The sequence below is a fragment of the Phyllobates terribilis genome, unplaced genomic scaffold, assembly GCF_046119375.1.
Source record: "Phyllobates terribilis strain yellow unplaced genomic scaffold, ASM4611937v1 Scaffold_5__5_contigs__length_657084704, whole genome shotgun sequence".
NCBI classification, from domain to species: domain Eukaryota; kingdom Metazoa; phylum Chordata; class Amphibia; order Anura; family Dendrobatidae; genus Phyllobates; species Phyllobates terribilis.
In genome coordinates, this window is record NW_027362765.1 from 70,843,659 (window position 1) to 70,865,272 (window position 21,614).

At 40.8% G+C, this 21,614-nt stretch overlaps 1 protein-coding gene across 1 annotated transcript in view; it reads left to right on the forward strand.

Moving 5' to 3' along the window:
• LOC141271460 (uncharacterized) overlaps window positions 1-21,614 on the forward strand; it is a 549,319-nt gene that overhangs the window by 491,739 nt on the left and 35,966 nt on the right. The window contains exon 8 of the mRNA XM_073681531.1: window positions 19,377-20,301. Coding sequence (XP_073537632.1) covers window positions 19,377-20,301 — 925 coding nt within the window. The remainder of the gene's footprint in view (window positions 1-19,376; window positions 20,302-21,614) is intronic.

A 21,614-nucleotide genomic window follows, 5' to 3' on the forward strand; every position in this document is an offset into this window, starting at 1 on the left:
GCTCTATCTCTGTCAGTGACCTCAGATATAATGGAGGAGGCTCTATCTCTGTCAGTTACCTCAGATATAATGGAGGAGGTTCTATCTCTGTCAGTGACCTCAGATATTGTGGAGGAAGCTCTATCTCTGTAAATTACCTCAGTTGTAATGGAGGAGGCTCTATGTCTGTCAGTTACCTCAGATATAATGGAGGAGGCTCTATCTCTGTAAATTACCTCAGTTGTAATAAAGGAGACTCTATCTCTGCCAGTGACCTCACATATAATGGAGGAGGCTCTTTCTCTGTCAGTGACCTCAGATATAATAAAAGAGGCTCTATCTCTGTCAGTTACCTAAGTTGTAATGGAGGAGGCTTTATCTCTGTGAGTGACCTCAGATATAATGGAGGAGGTTCTAACTGTCATAGTACCTCAGATATAATGGAGGAGGCTCTGTCTCTGTTACCTCATATAATTGACGAGGCTGTGTCTCTATTACTTCAACTATAATGGAGGAGGCTCTATCTCTGTCAGTGACCTCAGATATAATGAAGGAGGCTCCATCTCTGTCAGTGACCTCAGATATAATGGAGGAGGCTCTGTCAGTGACCTCAGATATAATGGAGGAGGCTCTATCTCTGTCAGTGACCTCAGATATAATGGAGGAGGCTCTATCTCTGTCAGTGACCTCAGATATAATGGAGGAGGCTCTATCTGTCAGTGACCTCAGATATAATGGAGGAGACTCTATCTCTGTCAGTGACCTCAGATATAATGGAGGAGGCTCTATCTCTGTCAGTGACTTCAGATATAATGGAGGAGGCTCTATCTCTGCCAGTGACCTCAGATATAATGGAGGAGGCTCTATCTCTGTCAGTGACTTCAGATATAATGGAAGAGGCTCTATCTCTGTCAGTGACTTCAGATATAATGGAGGAGGCTCTATCTGTCATTGACTTCAGATATAATGGAGGAGGCTCTATCTCTGTCAGAGACTTCAGATATAATGGAGGAGGCTTTATCTCTGTCAGTGACCTCAGATATAGTGGAAGAGGCTCTATCTCTGTCAGTTACCTCAGATATTGTGGAGGAGACTCTATTTCTGTTAGTTACCTCAGTTGTAATAAAGGAGGCTTTATCTCTGCCAGTGACCTCAGATATAATGGAGGAAGTTCTAACTGTGTCATATTACCTCAGATATAATGGAAGAATCTCAATCTCTCTTAGTGTCCTCAGATATAATGGAGGAGGCTCTGTCTCTGTTACCTCAGATATAATTGAGTAGGCTGAGTCTCTATTACCTCAGATATAATGGAGGAGGCTCTATCACTGTCAGTGACCTCAGATATAATGGAGGAGGTTCTATCTCTGTCAGTCACTTCAAATATAATGGAGGAGGCTCTATCTCTGTCAGTTACCTCAGATATAATGAAGGAGGCTCCATCTCTGTCAGTGACATCAGATATTGTGGAGGAGGCTCTATCTCTGTAAGTTACCTCAGATATAATGAAGGAGGCTCTATCGCTGTCAGTTACCTCAGATATAATGGAGGAGGCTCTATCTCTGTCAGTTACCTCAGATATAATGGAGGAGGCTCTATCTCTGTCAGTTACCTCAGATATAATGGAGGAGGCTCTATCTCTGTCAGTTACCTCAGATATAATGAAGGAGGCTCCATCTCTGTCAGTGACATCAGATATTGTGGAGAAGGCTTTATTTTTGTCAGTACCTCAGATATAATGGAGGAGGCTCTATCTCTGTAAGTTACCTCAGTTGTAATGGAGGAGGCTCTATCTCTGTCAGTGACCTCCGATATAATGGAGCAGGCTCTATCTCTGTCAGTGACCTCAGATATAATGGAGGGGGCTCTATCTCTGTCAGTGACCTCAGATATAATGGAGGAGACTCTATCTCTGTCAGTGACCTCAGATATAATGGAGGAGGCGCTATCTCTTTCAGTGACCTCAGATATAATGGAGGAGGCGCTATCTCTGCCAGTGACCTCAGATATAATGGAGGAGGCTCTATCTCTGTCAGTGACCTCAGATATAATGGAGCAGGCTCTATCTCTGTCAGTTACCTCAGATATAATGGAGCAGGCTCTATCTCTGTCAGTGACTTCAGATATAATGGAGAAGGCTCTATCTGTCATTGACTTCAGATATAATGAAGGAGGCTCTATCTCTGTCAGTGACCTCAGATATAATGGAGGAGGCTCTAACTCTGTCATTGACTTCAGATATATTGGAGGAGGCTCTATCTCTGTCAGTTACCTCAAATATTGTGGAGGAGGCTCTATCTCTGTCAGTTACCTCAGATATAATGGAGGAGGCTCTATCTCTGTCAGTGACCTCAGATATAATGGAGGAAGTTCTAACTGTGTCATAGTACCTCAGATATAATGGAAGAATCTCAATCTCTCTTAGTGTCCTCAGATATAATGGAGGAGGCTCTGTCTCTGTTACCTCAGATTTAATTGAGGAGGCTGAGTCTCTATTACCTCAGATATAATGGAGGAGACTCTATCTCTGTCAGTGACCTCAGATATAATGGAGGAGGCGCTATCTCTTTCAGTGACCTCAGATATAATGGAGGAGGCGCTATCTCTGCCAGTGACCTCAGATATAATGGAGGAGGCTCTATCTCTGTCAGTGACCTCAGATATAATGGAGCAGGCTCTATCTCTGTCAGTTACCTCAGATATAATGGAGCAGGCTCTATCTCTGTCAGTGACTTCAGATATAATGGAGAAGGCTCTATCTGTCATTGACTTCAGATATAATGAAGGAGGCTCTATCTCTGTCAGTGACCTCAGATATAATGGAGGAGGCTCTAACTCTGTCATTGACTTCAGATATATTGGAGGAGGCTCTATCTCTGTCAGTTACCTCAAATATTGTGGAGGAGGCTCTATCTCTGTCAGTTACCTCAGATATAATGAAGGAGGCTCCATCTCTGTCAGTGACATCAGATATTGTGGAGGAGGCTGTGTCTCTATTACCTCAGATATCATGGAGGAGGCTCTATCTCTGTCAGTGACCTCAGATATAATGGAGGAGGTTCTATCTCTGTCAGTCACTTCAGATATAATGGAGGAGGCTCTATCTCTGTCAGTTACCTCAGATATTGTGGAGGAGGCTCTATCTCTGTCAGTTACCTCAGTTGTAATAAAGGAGGCTGTATCTCTGCCAGTGACCTCAGATATAATGGAGGAAGTTCTAACTGTGTCATAGTACCTCAGATATAATGGAAGAATCTCAATCTCTCTTAGTTTCCTCAGATATAATGGAGGAGGCTCTGTCTCTGTTACCTCAGATATAATTGAGGAGGCTGAGTCTCTATTACCTCAGATATAATGGAGGAGGCTGTGTCTCTATTACCTCAGATATAATGGAGGAGGCTCTATCACTGTCAGTGACCTCAGATATAATGGAGGAGGTTCTATCTCTGTCAGTCACTTCAAATATAATGGAGGAGGCTCTATCTCTGTCAGTGACCTCAGATATAATGGAGGAGGCTATATCTCTGTTAGTGACTTCAGATATAATGGAGGAGGCTTTATATCGCTGACCTCAGATATAATGGAGGAGGCTCTATCTCTGTCAGTGACCTCAGATATAATGGAGGAGGTTCTATCTCTGTCAGTGACCTCAGATATTGTGGAGGAAGCTCTATCTCTGTAAATTGCCTCAGTTGTAATGGAGGAGGCTCTATGTCTGTCAGTTACCTCAGATATAATGGAGGAAGTTCTAACTGTGTCATAGTACCTCAGATATAATGGAAGAATCTCAATCTCGCTTAGTGTCCTCAGATATAATGGAGGAGGCTGTGTCTCTATTACCTCAGATATAATTGAGGAGGCTCTATCTCTGTCAGTGACCTCAGATATAATGGAGGAGGTTCTATCTCTGTCAGTCACTTCAGATATATTGGAGGAGGCTCTATCTCTGTCAGTTACCTCAGTTGTAATAAAGGAGGCTCTAGCTCTGCCCGTGACCTCAGATATAATGGAGGAAGTTCTAACTGTGTCACATTACCTCAGATATAATGGAAGAATCTCAATCTCTCTTAGTGTCCTCAGATATAATGGAGGAGGCTCTGTCTCTGTTACCTCAGATATAATTGAGGAGGCTGAGTCTCTATTACCTCAGATATAATGGAGGAGGCTGTGTCTCTATTACCTCAGATATAATGGAGGAGGCTCTATCACTGTCAGTGACCTCAGATATAATGGAGGAGGTTCTATCTCTGTCAGTCACTTCAAATATAATGGAGGAGGCTCTATCTCTGTCAGTTACCTCAGATATAATGAAGGAGGCTCTATCTCTGTCAGTTACCTCAGATATAATGGAGGAGGCTCTATCTCTGTCAGTTACCTCAGATATAATGAAGGAGGCTCCATCTCTGTCAGTGACATCAGATATTGTGGAGAAGGCTTTATTTTTGTCAGTTACCTCAGATATAATGGAGGAGGCTCTATCTCTGTAAGTTACCTCAGTTGTAATGGAGGAGGCTCTATCTCTGTCAGTGACCTCCGATATAATGGAGGAGGCTCTATCTCTGTCAGTGACCTCAGATATAATGGAGGAGGCTCTATCTCTGTCAGTCACCTCAGATATAATGGAGGAGGCTCTATCTGTCAGTGACCTCAGATATAATGGAGGAGGCTCTATCTCTGTCAGTGACTTCAGATATAATGGAGGAGGCTCTATCTCTGTCAGTGACCTCAGATATAATGGAGGAGGCTCTATCTCTGTCAGTTACCTGAGATATAATGGAGCAGGCTCTATCTCTGTCAGTGACTTCAGATATAATGGAGGAGGCTCTATCTGTCATTGACTTTAGATATAATGGAGGAGGCTCTATCTCTGTCAGAGACTTCAGATATAATGGAGGAGGCTCTATCTCTGTCACTTACCTCAGATATAATGGAGGAGGCTCTATCTCTGTCAGTGACCTCAGATATAATGGAGGAGGCTCTATCTCTGTCAGTTACCTCAGTTGTAATAAAGGAGGCTCTATCTCTGCCAGTGACCTCAGATATAATGGAGGAAGTTCTAACTGTGTCATAGTACCTCAGATATAATGGAGGAGGCTCTATATCGGTGACCTCAGATATAATGGAGGAGGCTCTATCTCTGTCAGTGACCTCAGATATAATGGAGGAGGTTCTATCTCTGTCAGTGACCTCAGATATTGTGGAGGAAGCTCTATCTCTGTAAATTACCTCAGTTGTAATGGAGGAGGCTCTATGTCTGTCAGTTACCTCAGATATAATGGAGGAGGCTCTATCTCTGTAAATTACCTCAGTTGTAATAAAGGAGACTCTATCTCTGCCAGTGACCTCACATATAATGGAGGAGGCTCTTTCTCTGTCAGTGACCTCAGATATAATAAAAGAGGCTCTATCTCTGTCAGTTACCTAAGTTGTAATGGAGGAGGCTTTATCTCTGTGAGTGACCTCAGATATAATGGAGGAGGTTCTAACTGTCATAGTACCTCAGATATAATGGAGGAGGCTCTGTCTCTGTTACCTCATATAATTGACGAGGCTGTGTCTCTATTACTTCAACTATAATGGAGGAGGCTCTATCTCTGTCAGTGACCTCAGATATAATGAAGGAGGCCTCATCTCTCTCAGTGACCTCAGATATAATGGAGGAGGCTCTATTTTTGTCAGTGACCTCAGATATAATGGAGGAGGCTCTATCTCTGTCAGTGACCTCAGATATAATGGCGGAGGCTCTATTTCTGTTAGTGACTTCAGATATAATGGAGGAGGCTCTCTATCGGTGACCTCAGATATAATGGAGGAGGCTCTAGCTCTGTCAGTTACCTCAGATATTGTGGAGGAGGCTCTATCTCTGTAAGTTACCTCAGTTGTAATGGAGGAGGCTCTATCTCTGTCAGTGACCTCAGATATAATGGAGGAGGCTCGATCTCTGTCAGCGACCAAAGATATAATGGAGCAGGCTCTATCTCTGTCAGTGACCTCAGATATAAAGGAGGAGGCTCTATCTCTGTCAGTGACCTCAGATATAATGGAGGAGGCTCTATCTCTGTCAGTGACCTCAGATATAATGGAGGAGGCTCGATCTCTGTCAGCGACCAAAGATATAATGGAGCAGGCTCTATCTCTGTCAGTGACCTCAGATATAATGGAGGAGGCTCTATCTCTGTCAGTGACCTCAGATATAATGGAGGAGGCTCGATCTCTGTCAGCGACCAAAGATATAATGGAGCAGGCTCTATCTCTGTCAGTGACCTCGGATATAATGGAGGAGGCTCTATCTGTCAGTGACCTCAGATATAATGGAGGAGGCTCTATCTCTGTCAGTGACCTCAGATATAATGGAGGAGGCTCTATCTCTGTCAGTGACCTCAGATATAATGGAGGAGGCTCTATCTCTGTCAGTGACCTCAGATATAATGGAGGAGGCTCTATCTCTGTCAGTGACTTCAGATATAATGGAGGAGGCTCTATCTCTGTCAGTAACCTCAGATATAATGGAGGAGGCTCTATCTCTGTCAGTGAACTCAGATATAATGGAGGAATCTCTCTTTAAATATATCCCAGATTAAATGTAAGATGCTCTCACTCTGCTTCAGAAAAATGGAGTATATTCAATATTTCTTCCTATGATAAAACAGAAGAGACTCGGACAGACTACTTTAGTGGATCTCTTCCAATATCTTCCTGACATATCTTACCTCCATCTAGCGAGATAAGAAGTTTTCTCTGGACTGAATGTTTCTGACAGGATCACAGTCACATACGGTCTGCTGGTATAACAGACGTTGCTGGAGAACGTGGTCTTCATTCCTTCATCAGCCGCCTATAGTCTGACAACTCGCCATTCTCTTTGCAGGATAAATAACTTCATAGTTTTATACTGCGGGGCAGTCGTTCTGGATGCCACTGTAACAAATATATGAATTTTTTAATTTGTTTATTTTTCCACCTAAAATAATATTGTGTTTTTTTTTCTTTACTTTTTCAGTACAATATTTAATAGACCGATTATAAAATATACAAGCCTTTGATCACTGTGTAATTATGCAGTGCAGTGTATAATCCCTGCCCGTGCTTATAATACCTTATCTCTGTCAGAGACTAATAATCATGTGCACACAGCCATTGTGAGGCCTCCAGCTATTAAAATCTGATCTCGATATTATGATATTGCAGAATGATCTGGATAAGATGACTGAATGGGCAAACACTTGGCAGATGAGGTTTAATGTAGATAAATGTAGAGTAATGCACCTAGGACAGAGTAATCCTATTGCTACATACACATTAAATGGGAGTATACTCAGGACTACAGAACAGGAGAAGGATTTGGGTATTCTGGTTACAAGTAAGCTGAGCAGCAGTACTCAATGTCAAGCAGCAGCCGCAAAAGCAAACAAGATATTGGTATGTATAAAAAGAGAAATAAAATCCCGCAATCCCAACATCCTGTTACCCCTTTATAAATCACTGGTGAGGCCACATCTGGAATATGGGATCCAGTTTTGGGCTCCACATTTTAAAAATTATATTCAGAAGTTAGAGTCAGTTCAAAGACGGGAAACTAGATTATTACAAGGGATGGAAGGGATCTCCTATGATGAGAGGTTGAAAAAGTTGAGTCTGTTTAGCTTAGAAAAACATTACCTCAGAGAGTATCTCATTAACATGTATAAATATATATGTGGGGTCAGTACAAAGGACTAGCACATGACTTATTCCTTCCAAACACCATACTAGGGTGCACTCATTACGGGTGGAAGAAATGCGATTCTGGCACCTAAACAGGAAAGGGTTCTTTACAGTCAGAGCAGTCGGCTTGTGGAATGCCGACCACAAGAGGTAGTAATGGCAGACACTATAACAGTTTTCAGAAAAGGGCTGGACGATTTTCTCAGTACACATAACATTGTGGGCTACAGTTAAATTAGACAAAATGTACAATTGGGGGAGGAACATTGAACTTTATGGACCTAGGTCTTTATTCAACCTATGTTACTATGTTACAATGGCAACCTTTGAGCACCCCACAATCACGCAGTGGCAGGGACAATGTGCTTCCAGGGAGACACTGTCTCTCCATGAACCTTCTTATTACGTAGATGCTTTTGTCAAAGGCAAATGGTTTAACTTCATCGATCTGAGGTACCGCTGTGTCCACCCCATCCCTGCACATCTACATTGTTATTTCCAAAGAAGTTAAACATTTTTAAAAAGAAAACACCATGTACCGATGCTTTTTAACACATGATTTTTTTATTTTTCAAGTCATATTGGGAAGCCTAAGTGCAAAGTGCAAAAAAAATAAAATGCCATATCTGGAGGAAAAAAAATTACAAGTTAGCCAAAATTAGTATGCATAGATGTCTTTATCAGTATTTGCTGTAGCTGGTAAAATAAAATTTGTCTTTTTGACAAATAAAAAAATATCTCAGAATATCGTTTGTGAATCATGTTGAGTTCTGTTCTTATGTTCTGCCACAAGAATGGATCCTAGTGCACAGAAGCGTTGTACAGGTAGATTGTGGTGATGTAATCCTTGTAGGACTACGAGCTAATAGGTATATACAAATTTAGTATAAAATTAAGATATCGTCCTTATCATTTAGTAGTTATTTGATCATTTGGTACCTGCAGTGTTAGTGATGTCGAATTCAGTGTGATAGAGAAAGACATGAATGAGTTTTATGGAAGATTAATCTATGAGTGGCATATTCAGCTGCCGACTCCTATAAATAAACTGCTTGTTATTGTGTGTGGGCTAACATATATAGGTATGAATACTATCAAAATGCTGTAGAATAATCCAAATAGTAATACTCACACTGACAATCCCTCCTAGCTCCTGTTCCAATGCTACCTGGGTCCCTCGTCAGTCTCTGTAATTCCTGCTTTAACATGTGATCGCTGCAGCCAATCAGTGGCTGATGCAGTGTCGGTCTTTATGAGAAGAAAGAATGTTTCTTTATATTTCCTTTATTATGTACAGGAATTGTATTATTACATGGGATCTTTATGATGTTGCATCTTCTTCCCATTCAGATCCCTACAATATCGGATCCTCTCAGTGGAGATCTTCTATATAAGAGAATTTTCGTGATTGACCCATCAAGCATGGATGGGGACAGGGACAAGATGGCGGCGAGGATATTACACCTCACCCTAGAGATCCTCTTCCGGCTTACTGGAGAGGTGAGAGATTCTCATGACGTCACATTACATCATTCATATCTATAGGAATAACAGATGGACAGAACTGGAGAGGTGAGGACTCTGGAAATGTCTGTAGTGAGATTTATTAATGTGTCTCTCCATAACCAGGATTACACAGTAGTGAAGAAGACCTCTAGTGAGCACTTTCAGGCCCCTGTGTCTGAGGGATGGGGAAGACCCCTGAACCTAATCACTGGACCTCCACCTCACCCCCTGATACATGAGGACATCAATGACCAGAAGATCTTAGAACTCGCCTACAAGATGATTGAGCTTCTGACTGGAGAGGTGAAACTGCTGGGAATGCTGGGACATTATACAGTAACGCTATGAAGGGATCGGGGGATGACGGTATCATTGTATGTGTCAGGTTCCTATAAGGTGTCAGGATATCACCGTCTATTTCTCCATGGAGGAGTGGGAGTATTTAGATATACACAAAGATCTGTACAAGGACATCATGGTGGAGGTTTCTCAGCCCCTCACATCACCAGGTAATAGACAAGACTAAATACACATGGCCTATAATTATCTGTATGTAAAGAATTAATTCAGTCCCTGTATGTGTTTCCTGTAGTTCTATCCAGTAAGAGGACAACACCAGATAGATGTCCCCGTCCTCTCCTGTCACTGGATGGTTCAGAAGAAAATTCCAATGTTCCTCAGGATCATCAGGTAGATGGAGAGAAGGTGTCATGAAATCTTCTCTATGATGTGTAGAAGCTGTGAAGGTCTTGTGTTCAGTCTTGTTTTATCTGCCAGTATTGTACACCGAATTGACAATTTATTTATTGTCCCTAAATGGAAATTAGACCCATGATCTCCGAGTGCAGTATATCATAAAATTATATGCTTACACAGTGAATCCACATTAAAATAGCAAAAGTGTGCAGTCTGAACAACGTCAAAAAAGGCATGGTCATCTGTACTAGGGTTATCACCAGTATTTAAGTATGATATTTAAGTGCAATGGTGTCTATAGTATACTGGGATTGTTGTGTTTGAGGAATAACATCCAACCAAATGGGAACCTTTGGATGTAAAAAAAACTCATCGAGGAAGAAGTCAAGAGTCGTTCTGAAGAACATTTGGTTCACACTTGTGTAGATTGCAGCTGAATACAGCACTGGTGACCAACTAATATGTTCGAATGCATCCGTTGTTCCTTATCACAGATAGCTTAATGCAGCAGATGGGCAGTTCCAGTATTGTTGCTGTTTAAGGCAAATAGAAAGAAAAAACGTCTTAGCCAAAAAGTGCTCAAAAATTGTATCACTAAGCAGTATAAAATATTCTAATCAGATGAATCCAGATTTCTGTTACATCATGCTGATGGGAGGGTCACAATTTGGCACAAGCAGCATGAACCAATGCACCTTTCCTGTCACATTCTGGGTAATCTAATATCTGTAGATGGATCTTTGGACACTAGAGTTTACGTAATTATGGTGGACAACCATGTTCATCATTTAATTGCAGCTGTTTACCATATGATAGAATGACAATGCACCATGCCACAAGGGTTATATATTCACAGATTGCTTCCAGCAACATGTAAGTGAGTTTTTTCTTGCTTCCCTGATCTTCACAGTCTTCAGATTTTAATCCTATAAAGCAGGGAAGGGGAACCTCAGGCCCAAGCGCCATTTACAGCCCTCGGTAACCTTTTCTCTAGCCCTAGGGCAGATTCCTGGGGACCACAGTGCTTGGGTTGGCAGCTGTGTTTTGATGACCACTGGCCGTTTAACTTCTTCTTGCTCTGTGAGCACACACATGCAGCGTTCTCTACTGAATGCTGAGGCATGTGCAATGAAAGATTACGTCCTGACACCAGTGCCAGCGTCAAGACTTACTTTGTGGGCGGAGTTAGCGTGCAATTTGTACAGCACCCTGATGGATGGTATAAATATCCAAATGGCCCTTGGCAGAAAGAAGGTTCCTCACCCCTGCTATAACGCATCTCTGAGAAGCAAGGGCTGTTTCGAGAATGTCAGTACCTCCATATAGTTTGTGGCAACTGCCAAAAACTATTCTGTCAGCATGGGCCAATATTCCTGGGGAACTATTTCAACACTTACTGAAATGTATGATATGAGAAATTACTGAGATTCTGAAGACCAAAGGAGGTCCAATGTTTTATTATATGGGTATCTCAAATAATGTGGCCATTCAATGTATATTTTATACTTGGTGAAGATGACAGGATAAAGCTGGGAAAATATATATTTTTGTACCATGTTAGCCAGTAGATAGAAAAATATTCAGATTTGAGAGTCCTCATTGGTTGATACCTTTTAATGGCTAACTGAAAAGATGGCAACAGGTTGCAAGCTTTCGAGACTACTCAGGCATAGTATGACACAAAATCTGAAGTCACATATTTATATACAATAGGATACAGAAATAGTGCAATAGATGAGACAGGTAACATAAAGGAGAGATATCACTGTGGGAGAAAGATAAACAGTTCTGGCTGTAAATACTGGATTAGTTGAAATGACCTTTTAATACCAATAATTTCATGTCTGTGATGTTGTGATCAGGGAAACAAAAATGCTTGGCCACAGGTAGATCTATTTTTTCTTCTTTTATTGTGTAGCAATGAGAATTCATCCTTGTCCTAAGTGCCCTGTCTCCCCTACATACAGACCCCCTGATGGACATTTGGTGCATATAATTAAGTATACTACATTAGGTGTGATTCAGCTGAAAGTACCTGGGATCTTGTAGTTCTGATATGAGTTGGGTTTCTTTATCTTGTCTGTGGTCATTATAAATGGACAGGTTTTAAGCCAATGGACCATCCAATATACCTTAAATGGGACAGTTTCCATCCAAAACACATAAACTCTATTGTCTACAGCCAAGACATCAGATACAAGGATGAATTCTCATCGCCACACAATAAAAGAAGAAAAAATAGATCTACCTGTGGCCAAGCATTTTTGTTTCCCTGATCACAGACATGAAATTATTGGTATTAAAAGGTCATTTCAAATCTCAGAGAGACAGAAAAATTTGGGAATATAAACTCATGGTGACATTTGAAACCTTCAGAGCAGGAATGAATGTGTGGCATGGATTTGTCATTCTACATCAACTAAGGAATGTGCTTCTCAGAACTTTGGGGTCATCATAACCCTAGATCAGACCTTAATCACTGGACAATAAAACTTTCACAGTCCTTATCTATGAACTAATCCAGCATTTACAGCCAGAACGGTTTATCTTTCTCCCACAGTGATAGCACTGCTTTATGTTACTTGTCTCATCTACTGCACTATTTCTGTATACTATTGTGTATAAATATGTGACTCTTCAGATTTTGTGTCATACTATGCCTGATGAAGAGACCTGAGTAGTCTCGAAAGCTTGCAACTTGTTACCGTCTTTTCAGTTAGCCATTAAAAGGTATCAACAACTGAGGACTCTCAAATCTGAGGATAAAAGTGATCATAGACATTAGATGTCTGGATCTACTCATAATTTTCTGGTTACGGAGACTGCTGCTTAGAATTAGGAGCCGATAGGTTGGATTTATCCAGGATACCTACAGCTATGTGTTAACTACTGCTGTCATGTCATGTTTTGGTTCTCATGTTAATTAATAATCTTTTCTGTTCTTTAAAATTATTTTACATGACTTCTTCATCAGTCGGTGACTTTTACAATATTTGTTTCAGGGTAAAGGTCTGACACAAATTAATACAACAGAGACATATGTGAGGGGTGATAAGCGGTGTAAAGAGAAGATTCCGAAGATTTCTACAGATAGCCGCACAGGTGAGACCCAGCATGAGGAAAACTTCCAGGTGTCTACTGCAGAATTTGCCAGACATGGCATAAAACCCCAGGTCACAATATTATGCCCTGTTCCTTATATTGTACACCAAGCATACATGTGAGAATCCCGAGTGATAAGGTTGCAGGGGGAATTGCACTCCCAGGGAGATATAGGGGATGTGGAATTGACCATGGCAGTGCATTATGTACTGAGGTGTAGATCAGCATTCTGACTCTGCTCTCTGCCTGACACATGACAGTCCTTGTCCTGCAGCGGCTCCCAGTCTGTTTTGCAGATTCTGAGCTGGCAGACATTGGGAGTTGAAGAGGGCGGGCAGGCAAAGCACAAATAGACGGACTGTAGACGTTTGGCAGAAGCTGACCACACCCCCTGATCTCAGACTGCATGGACAGAGATGTAATTAAGGGGCTGGCTGGTACTAGCAGCCAGGAGCAGGCCACTCCCCCTGATCTGTGACGTAACATTCCCGAAGTTAGCGAGAGCACCTAGGAGCAGATCCACCCACCGTCACACTGAATTGCAGGCACTGTCAGGGTTACAAACCACACCTTTCGTATTTTATTTATAGTTTATGAAGGCATAGCCCTTAGATTACTATTTTATCTCCCTGAAGTATCCCTTTAAAAATTTCTACAGATAGGGCAAAAACGGACTGTCCTTGAGTTTTTGGACAGTTGGCAACCCTGGTAGTCACTTCTCTTCAGTTTCAAAAGTATAAACATCTATAAAATATATTGAGATATCTTATACTAGGACAACCTCTACGAAGTAAAAAATAGTCTTTGTTTACAGCCAGTATATGAGAATGTGTAAAACCATGTCCACAGCTTGCACTACAGCCTACACCAGCACATGATAATTTCTTAAATAGCTAGAATTTTTACTATGTCACTGATTTGTAATGTGTCTTAATTTCCTATATTTCTAATGTACAGTTGTGGCTAAAAGTTTTGAAACTGACACAAATTTTGGTTTTCACAAAGTTTGCTGCTGCAGTGTTTTTAGATCTTTTTTTTTTGGACAGATGTTTATATGACTTCTCATTCTTGTCTAATCAGTGCTTGGAGTTTATCACAATTTCTGTCTTTTTGTTTGTCAACCACTTTTTGAGGATTGACCACAGGTTTTCAATGGGATTGAGATCTGGGGGGATTCCTAGCCTTGGACCCAATTTTCAGTGTTTTTTTTCACAGAGCCACTTAGTTATCACTTTTGACGTTGTGACAAGGTCTCCATTAGGCTGGAAAAAAACATTGTTTATCACCAAATTACTCCTAGATCATTGGGAGTAGTTGGTCTTGCAGGATGTTCAGACCGTATTCTGTATTCATTGCAGTGTTCTTTGGTAAAATTGAGAGTGAGCCCCCTCCATGGATGAAAAGCCCCCACACATGAATGGTCTCAGGATACTTTACTATTGGCATGACAAAAGACTCATGGTAGAGCTCACCTTTTCTTCTCCAGACTATCATTCATTCATTCATTCAGATGTCCCAAAGAATCTGAAAGGAGTTAAAAGATAAAATCCAATGTCTTATGCACACCTAGATGTCAGCCAACTTGGAGAAATGTCATTAGAATAGTAGCTGCTTAATTTGATTCTGTTGAATGAAGATCTCTCCAGGGGCGATATCAGAGAAGAATATTGGAACAACTGGTTGAATTCACCAGGAAGAGATTAACTTAGTTTTAGTAGTGGTCACTAGGGGCAAAAGAACGAGATAAAGCATCTGCTCTAACATCTTATCTGTAAAGATCTACAGAGTAGTTTACTATCCAACCATGAGCAGATTTGGTGGGCAGGGGTGCACATACCATTGGTGCAACCGCACAGGTGCCCAGAAGGTAATGTGGCCCATTTCCACCTCCAAAACAAGTGGATTTTTTGATGAGCTGGACTACAAAGGTCCCAGATACTGGTCTTGCACAGGTGCCCTCTTCTATCTGTGTCCACCACTGGTGGCTGGTACATATACTGTAGGTGATGAGTCCTCTCCAGTAGGTTTTTCGGCTTATCCCATGCTGGTTTGACATCAAGCAGTTCTCTGTCACTGTTTTTGAAATTCGACTAAGTAGAGGACAAGATTTTGGAGGAGAATCTATGAATTAATGTTTTCTTTGTAATTCCTTTTTGCAATTAGAACATTTCAAAAGAAGTTCCAAGTAGAGATGCTTAGAGGGATCAGACAATAGAAAACTGAGGCCGATGAGAAACCAGTTCTATCATCTTTTCTAAAGATATTGGAGGTTTCAGTATTGTAGGCTATATAGTAGTATACCATTTGTACTCGTCCTCCAATTCTCTCAAGTGTTATAAATGTGCACAGTAGGAAAAATCCCCTGATTAATCACTAACTGCTTCCTAGCTGCCTGACAATAAAGATGTCAATATATTCTGTTCTAAAGAGGTAACTACCAGCTCTCCTCAAATTATTATTAATAATTAGATCTCACAAAAAAATCATTTTAAAATACATGGACTGGGTGACAATGTGCATTGGAGCCCTACCTGGAACTCTTTTGCATTGATGGTTATGAAGAACCACTCAGGAGAGGCAAGTACGTAACACTACCTGCTTGTATTATAGACATCCAGTCCCTCAGGATCAGGGTTCAGAGGATATTTAATAATATTAATCTTTATTTCTATGGAGCGAAGATATTCTGTAGCACTTCACAATTCATTAAAGATACATTACAGGCAATAACGGGCATAGCAGGGCTGAAGCCCTGCTATGTATAGCACAGGCGAATGGATGATGGCAGCGTTAAGTCTCCTAAGGGGACTATTAAATTCAGTGAAAAGTAAAAAACTAGTTTTTAAAATATGGAAAAAATAAAATAAAGCAATAAAGTTCAAATTAAAAATCAAATAAAAAATACACCTACTTGGTATTGCTGCGTTCAGAAATGTTCGATCTATCAAAATATAAAGATTCATTTGATCGGTAAATGGCGTAACGAGAAAAAAAATCAAAATGCCTTAATTACGTTTTTTTGGGGCACCGCAACGTTGCAATAAGAGGCGATCAAAATATCACATCTACACTAAAATGGTATCAATAAAAACTTCAGTCCAGGGTGCAAAAAATAAACCTTCCCCTTATCACGAAAAATTAAAACTCTACGGGTCTCAGAAAATGGCGACAGTAATTTTTTTTTTACAAATTCCCCAATATTTTTCAGCATCTAAATAAAAAAAAAAAAACTAAACATGTTTGGTATCTCCCTTTTACTCTGATGAAAGCTCTACACCCTTTGGCACTCATCAGCTTCATTAGGTACTCACTTCCCGATTCGATTGTGGGGTGTCAATGGATTGCCTTTACAGCTTGGTGCCTAATTAAAAGAGATCCCTCTCGCCACCATCTTGGCCTTCCTAGGAAGGCCATTATTTACTTTGTAAGAAAAATTGGTTTGCGTAATTTACTCTACAAAGTGAAATATTAAAACACCAAATGAGTTGACTACTGACCAAAAAAATTATGTCAACGGGTCATTTTTACCGCATTATTAACTACAGTACAGACCAAAAGTTTGGACACACCTTCTCATTTAAAGATTTTTCTGTATTTTCGTGACTATGAAAATTGTACATTCACACTGAAGGCATCAAAACTATGAATTAACACATGTGGAATTATATACTTAACAAAAAAGTGTGAAACAACTGAAAATATGTCTTATATTCTAGGTTCTTCAAAGTAGCCACCTTTTGCTTTGATGACTGCTTTGCACACGATTGGCATTCTCTTGATGAGCTTCAAGAGGTAGTCACCGGAAATGGTCTTCCAACAATCTTGAAGGAGTTCCCAGAGATGCTTAGCACTTGTTGGCCCTTTTGCCTTCACTCTGCGGTCCAGTTCATCCCAAACCATCTCGATTGGGTTCAGGTCTGGTGACTGTGGAGGCCAGGTCATCTGGCGTAGCACCCCATCACTCTCCTTCTTGGTCAAATAGCCCTTACACAGCCTGGAGGTGTGTTTGGGGTCATTGTCCTGTTGAAAAATAAATGATGGTCCAACTAAACGCAAACTGGATGGAATAGCATGCCGCTGCAAGATGCTGTGGTAGCCATGCTGGTTCAGTATGCCTTCAATTTTGAATAAATTCCCAACAGTGTCACCAGCAAAGCACCCCCACACCATCACACCTCCTCCTCCATGCTTCACGGTGGGAACCAGGCATGTAGAGTCCATCTGTTCACCTTTTCTGCGTCGCACAAAGACACGGTGGTTGGAACCAAAGATCTCAAATTTGGACTCATCAGACCAAAGTACAAATTTCCACTGGTCTGATGTCCATTCCTTGTGTTCTTTAGCCCAAACAAGTCTCTTCTGCTTGTTGCCTGTCCTTAGCAGTGGTTTCCTAGCAGCTATTTTACCATGAGGGCCTGCTGCACAAAGTCTCCTCTTAACAGTTGTTGTAGAGATGTGTCTGCTGCTAGAACTCTGTGTGGCATTGACCTGGTCTCTAATCTGAGCTGCTGTTAACCTGCGATTTCTGAGGCTGGTGATTCGGATAAACTTATCCTCAGAAGCAGAGATGACTCTTGGTCTTCCTTTCCTGGGGCGGTCCTCATGTGAGCCAGTTTCTTTGTAGCGCTTGATGGTTTTTGCAACTGCACTTGGGGACACTTTCAAAGTTTTCCCAATTTTTTGCACTGACTGACCTTCATTTCTTAAAGTAATGATGGCCACTCGTTTTTCTTTACTTAGCTGCTTTTTTCTTGCCATATTACAAATTCTAACAGTCTATTCAGTAGGACTATCAGCTGTGTATCCACCTGACTTCTGCACAACACAATTGATGGTCCCAACCCCATTTATAAGGCAAGAAATCCCACTTATTAAACCTGACAGGGCACACCTGTGAAGTGAAAACCATTTCTGGTGACTACCTCTTGAAGCTCATCAAGAGAATGCCAAGAGTGTGCAAAGCAGTCATCAAAGCAAAAGGTGGCTACTTTGAAGAACCTAGAATATAAGACATATTTTCAGTTGTTTCACACTTTTTTGTTAAGTATATAATTCCACATGTGTTAAGTCATAGTTTTGATGCCTTCAGTGTGAATGTACAATTTTCAAAGTCAAGAAAATACAGAAAAATCTTTAAATAAGAAGGCGTTTCCAAACTTTTGGTCTGTACTGTACAATAAGCCCCCTCCCACCACCCCACAAAACATAAAAAGAAAAATGGCGGCTTTGCATTCTTTTTTTTCATCCGTTCACCAAACTAGGAATTGTATTACTGTTTTCAGTATATTACATGGTAAAACAATGCTATCATAAAAAATGACAACTCTTCTTGGAAAAACAAGTCCTGAGATGTCTGTCTATTGAGAAGTAAAAAAGTTACGGCACATGGATGAAGGTGAGAAAAAAAATTTAATTGCAAAGATGAACATTGGCCCCTCAAAGATCAGCGAAAGATTGTCACAGATAACAGCTCTGTAGATCTATGAGGCAAAAAATTTGCCAGTAAAAGTAAGTCTAAAATGTTGTTGTTATTCAGAGGAGAAAACGGAGCTTGAAATAAAGTTTACAATGGAGAAGCACAATTTTTTGTAATCGCCAGAAAATCGATCACATACATTTACAGTGGCTTCAGGTGCAGGTCCTGATGGTAAAGTTGCAGCATTAAAGGAAACTTCCTGAGTTTGATTTTATTTGACCACTTCATTCTCTAGCTGAGAGATTCTATGAAATTTATCCACCACAGACTGTCCATCTTAATAATATTGGTCAGTTAGTCTGTTATTATGCTTACCACTAAGGTGAGAAAAATTATACAGACCAATGTTAGCCAAAATATACAATTTTTCCAAGGGATCTCTGGCATAATCACTTTAGCAGGATTTTGGACTTTTCTGCACAGAGTCTACTGGTCACCCAATGGATTAGTTGCTAGCTGGCATTTTACAGTTTGTGAGGACAACAGGTCAAAGAATAATCCATGTCATATACAAAAGTAAGGCAGTTGGACATCTAATCAGAGGTTAAGGAATGATGCAGGGAAGGAGCAAGCCAAGGTCAAATGCAAGCAGAAGTCTGTTTCCGCCACTGTCCTAGTCAGATGAAAACTGAATTTTAGTACAAATTGTGTAGATGCTTTGTTACATTGAAATGCTATAAAATACTAAATTATAACTAACATACTTTCAAGAAATTTATTGAAAAATATTGACATTGGTTTCATTTTTCGCAGATGACTGTACCAAGGGATCAGTGAAAAAAAATCCAGCCATACACAGGAAAGATCTGTCATCTGATACTTTTGAACAGGTTCTATCCACTGATTCATCACAGAGTGTTAAGCAAAATCAAAATAACAAAAATGATGGTGAACATAAAAGCGGTCCCAGAAGAAAGAAGCCGTTTTCATGTTCAGAATGTGGAAAATGTTTTAAATATAAATCCATTTTAGTTACACATCAGAGAATTCACACAGGAGAGAAGCCATATTTATGCTCAGAATGTGGGAAATGTTTTACAGATAAATCAACTCTTGTTGGACATCAGAGAATTCACACAGGGGAGAAACCATTTTTGTGTTCAGAATGTGAGAAATGTTTTAAGCATAAAAAAAAGCTTCTAAAACATCTGAGAATTCACACAGGGGAGAAACCATTTTCTTGTTCAGAATGTGGGAAATGTTTTACTGATAAATCAAATCTTGTTAGACATCAGAGAACCCACACAGGGGAGAAGTTATTTTCATGTTCAGAATGTGGAAAATGTTTTAACTATAAATCTGTTTTAGTCACACATCAGAGAATTCACACAGTAGAAAAGCCTTTTTCGTGTTTAGAATGTGGGAAATGTTTTACAGATAAGTCAAATCTTGCTAGGCATCAGAGAATTCACACAGAGGGGAAGTTATTTTCATGTTCAGAATGTGGGAAAAGTTTTAACTATAAATCTGTTTTAGTTACACATCAGAGAATTCACACAGGGGAGAAGCCATTTACATGTTCAGAATGTGGGAAATGTTTTAAAGATAAATCAAATATTGTTATACATCAGAAAATTCACACAGGGGTGAAATTATTTTCATGTTCAGAATGTGGTAAATGTTTTAATCAGAAAGAAAAGCTTGTTAAACATCTGAGAACTCACACAGGAGAGAAGCCATTTCCGTGTTCAGAATGTGGGAAATGTTTTAAAGATAAATCAACTCTTGGTAGACATCAGAGAATTCACACAGGGGAGAAGCCATATTTATGTTCAGAATGTGGGAAATGTTATTCTACAAAATCTGATCTTGTTAGACATCAGAGGATTCACACACGGAAGAAAAATATTAAAAATTGAGAGTCCTCAGTGGTTGATACAGTGGTTTGATGGCTAACTGAAAAGATGGATACATTTTTCCTGTAACACAGGGAAGAAGAAATTTCCATGTTCATAATGTGTGAAATATTCCACAAATCTTATCTGGCCATATGGGAAATTTACTATTTAAGATAATTAAAACCGAAAGAAATGAACTGGAGTATAAGTTGGTATACATTTCATATGTAGGAGCATGTTCAGACTGGCCATTAAACACACAAATCCTAAGATAGAAATAAGATGAACATATACCCTGCTGTAAGTAAAAAGCAACAGTGCATATAAATAACACAAGATACAAAGTTTTTGCTAAAAAATAAAAAGCGTAAAAGCCATCCCACCAGTGACAGGGTGTACCCATCGGGACGGTCCTAACCTCTAGTATTAAAACCTTACCAGGTGTCAAAAATTACCTCACTGTGAATAAGGGACCCGACTATGGACACCCAGCCATGGGAAGCTCTTTAAACGTAATGTTTGCTTTTACTTACTTAAGCCCCCGTCTCACATAGCGAGATCGCTAGCGAGATCGCTGCTGTGTCACGGTTTTGGTGACGCAACAGCGACCTCACCAGCGATGTCGCTATGTGTGACACTTTGCAGCGATAAGGCCCCTGCTGTGAGGTCGCTGATCGCTGCAAAGTGTCCTGGACCATTTTTTGGTCGTTGCCCTCCCGCTGGTCAGCACACATCGCTGTGTGTGACCAGCGGGAGCAGCGATCAGGCTGGTAACCATGGTAAACATCGGGTTACTAGGGGCACACGCGCACCTAGTAACCAGTTGTTTACCATGGTTACCACTCTGCTACAGTGAGCGGGAGGTTACCACTCACTTTAGCAGGCTGGTAACCATGATAAACATCGGGTTACTAGGGGCACACGCGCACCTAGTAACCCGTTGTTTATCATGGTTACGAGCCTGCTAAAGTGAGTGGTAACCTCCCGCTCACTGTAGCAGAGTGGTAACCATGGTAAACATCGGGTTACTAGGTGTGCGTGTGCCCCTAGTAACCCGATGTTTACCATGGTTACCAGCCTGCTCCTGCTTCAGCAGCAGGCTGGTAACCAGGAGCAGGACATCGTGGAAAGATTCTTTCCACGATGTCGCTGCTCCCCTGATCGTTGGTGAGCCTGCGTGTTTGACAGCTCACCAGCGACCACATAGCGACGCAGCAACGATCCCTGACAGGTCATATCGTTGTCGGGATCGTTGCAGCGTCGCTAAGTGTGACGGGGCCTTTACAGTGGGGTATATGTTAATTTTGCTTCTA